The sequence below is a fragment of the Montipora capricornis genome, chromosome 6, assembly GCF_036669925.1.
Source record: "Montipora capricornis isolate CH-2021 chromosome 6, ASM3666992v2, whole genome shotgun sequence".
Lineage (NCBI taxonomy): Eukaryota > Metazoa > Cnidaria > Anthozoa > Scleractinia > Acroporidae > Montipora > Montipora capricornis.
In genome coordinates this window covers 7,129,864-7,132,363 of record NC_090888.1, presented here as the reverse complement: position 1 = coordinate 7,132,363, position 2,500 = coordinate 7,129,864, and the positions used below count along the sequence as shown (strand labels likewise).

The 2,500-nt window shown below is 35.4% G+C and overlaps 1 protein-coding gene and 1 non-coding gene across 2 annotated transcripts in view; both read left to right on the top strand.

Annotated features, from left to right (window-relative positions):
* Positions 1–20: 20 nt before the first annotated feature.
* On the top strand, positions 21–93 carry Trnaa-agc (transfer RNA alanine (anticodon AGC)). The gene has a single exon. It is a non-coding gene; the product is annotated as a tRNA-Ala (tRNA).
* Positions 94–539: 446 nt separating this feature from the next.
* Positions 540–2,500, top strand: part of LOC138051427 (retinal rod rhodopsin-sensitive cGMP 3',5'-cyclic phosphodiesterase subunit delta-like) — an 8,835-nt gene continuing 6,874 nt past the window's right edge. The window contains exons 1-2 of the mRNA XM_068897627.1: positions 540–760; positions 2,113–2,175. Coding sequence (XP_068753728.1) covers positions 714–760; positions 2,113–2,175 — 110 coding nt within the window. The 5' untranslated portion in view covers positions 540–713. The remainder of the gene's footprint in view (positions 761–2,112; positions 2,176–2,500) is intronic.

Sequence of the window (2,500 nt, the reverse complement as noted above, 5' to 3'; positions counted from 1 at the left end):
GCCATGTTGCCATCATGGTTTTCCTGATAGTGTAGTGGTTAACACACCCGACTAGCGATCAGGGGGACGTGGGTTCAAATCCCGCTCAGGGCAATTACAGTTTTCTCCAGAAGTTGTCCAGTGTTGAGTGTCCTGTAACTTTCTATATAAATTAATTTAAAGCTGTCTTAAAAAAGTATGTTTTGAGAGCTCGTTTAAAAGATGTGAGGGTCTGAATGTTTCTGATCTACGCCGGAAGACTGTTACACAGTTTCGGAGCAGCCGATAAAATCACCGATAAAATAAATCACACTTCTCCGGCATCGGTCACGCTCAAACTCCGGCGATGGCCAAACAGATAAATTTACTTCTCTTTGACCAAGTTTCAAGTTCCAGCGAGCATCCACTGCTGAGAAACAGCGAAAAATATTTAAAAATTCCAATCTGACACGGCGGGTCAAACCGTTCACTTGAGCCTCGATACGGTGAGAGCAAATGTCGTTACCTATGCTGTAACTTCACTTGTCAGCCGCGCCTTCTGACGCAATTACCCAGAGTTCTCATGGAAACGCTAAACGCTTCCTTGGTGCTGCGACTATTTGATGAGTATTAAATTCAAATTGCTGCTACATTTTTGCTGATTTTTGGCTCTCGCCTGAACATTTTTCTGATTGTCTTGTGGAGGTCTGAGCAGTGGATTGTCGGGTGGACGTGGAGAGTGCTTCTTTTTCGCTATGACAGCCGAAAACAAAAAGGATCTGATACTGAAGGGATTTAAGTTGTATCCTTGTGGATTTCGTTAGCGCAATAATCTTCGCTTGTAATTTAAATGGACATTCTTCGCTTAACGATTACTATATTAATTGCTGTATTATTACGATCGCTTTATTTGCAAAGCGTAGTGGTATGTCTTGCTTAAGGCTGCAAGAAGGTTGAAATCACTGCAGTCACTGAAGTTCTTTTTCCTTTACCTTGTAGTCTTGACTGGGATAGAGTTTGTCGCTGTCTCTTTCACTTTTAAGCTAAACCTTGCTTTCATTTGAGTCTATGAGATGGAATCGCTTTGGATTATTGCGCTAAATTAGTAGGTGGTGTAGAAACGTGGAACATCATAAACTCGTTGGCTTGTTAATTCGAGGTGACGCTAATGAAAGATGAATATTTTCTGTTGATTATAATAATCTGCGGTTTACCATCCAAACGTAGAGGGAAATACAGCCCATCAGATCTTTTTTGCTGAAAGGCATTGTAAAAATCACCAATCAAGATTATACCAGTTTCGATAAGCGGATTCTGGTTTTACGTCAACGTTACATCGTGTCAGTTTCCAGTAGACGATTGTACTGCAAAGCGTTTATCAAAATAATTTGCAAATTGGCACGGAAACAAGACTTCCTGATTAAACATTTCAGGATCTGAATTTTTTGTATAAATCTTTAGTTAACTGTTCTTTAATCATATGTAAGGTTTAAAATGATCATAAAGTCCTTTACATAGTTTGTTTTGTCTAGCTCTTTTCCCTCCCCCAGAAACACATTTTTTTGACATTTCACTTTTCAGGGAAAAATTCTTGCATGATTGAGTTTGGAGACAATCATGGCTTCATAGTACAGTTTTCCAGGAAAAATTTTTCTTCCTGTTTTAGTAGACACCAAGTCATTGTTCGCATCAAAGTAGACAGATTTATCTACCTTCGTTCCTTAAATTTTATAATAATAATAATAATAATAATAATAATAATAATAATAATAATAATAATAATAATAATAATAATAATAATAATAATATTAATAATAATAAAATAATAATAATAATAATAATAATAATAATAATAATAATAATAATAAATTACCTATCTGTGGTTTTCCCAAGCAAACTTAAATATCTCTGAAATGATTTCCTTGTCATTGAATAAGTCAGAATACACAATGTAGTGTATGTTGCAGTTTGACTTGTTCTTCAAAGAACGCTGCCAAACAAAAGCAACATTTATGGGGTATTCTACAACCTAGAATGTGATATTCCAGGGGTTCTGGTATTCCATGGGATATATTTTCTCAAATTTATGCAAAGTGCGAAGTTCCATGATGGTTGATTGTTGTTTAATTGTGTTATTCCTTAATTAAGATAAAGAAATTGGATGAATCTTAGAGATGCTGATAGTGGAAAAGTTCTTTGGCAAGGAAGTGATGATTTGTAAGTTAACTGGAATTTATCGTAATTACTTCCACTTTTATCAACTTCCCCTGAAGCTATGACCTTTTTTCCTTGAATCAACTTGTTCAAATTTCTTTGATATTCAAATTTGCCAACCATGAAACAAAAGAAGTAGTCTTTTCAACTACTGTACCAGTTGATTTCAAGCTGTTGTACAATCCTGTGCATTAGATAAGTACGTAAAGGTATGCAGACTCTAAATTATAATAAAATTAATTACAGACTGTCATCTAGAAATATACCGGTACACACATTTTGTAAACTACAAGATAGTAGGCGTCCACTTTGTCTACATCAAAGACTT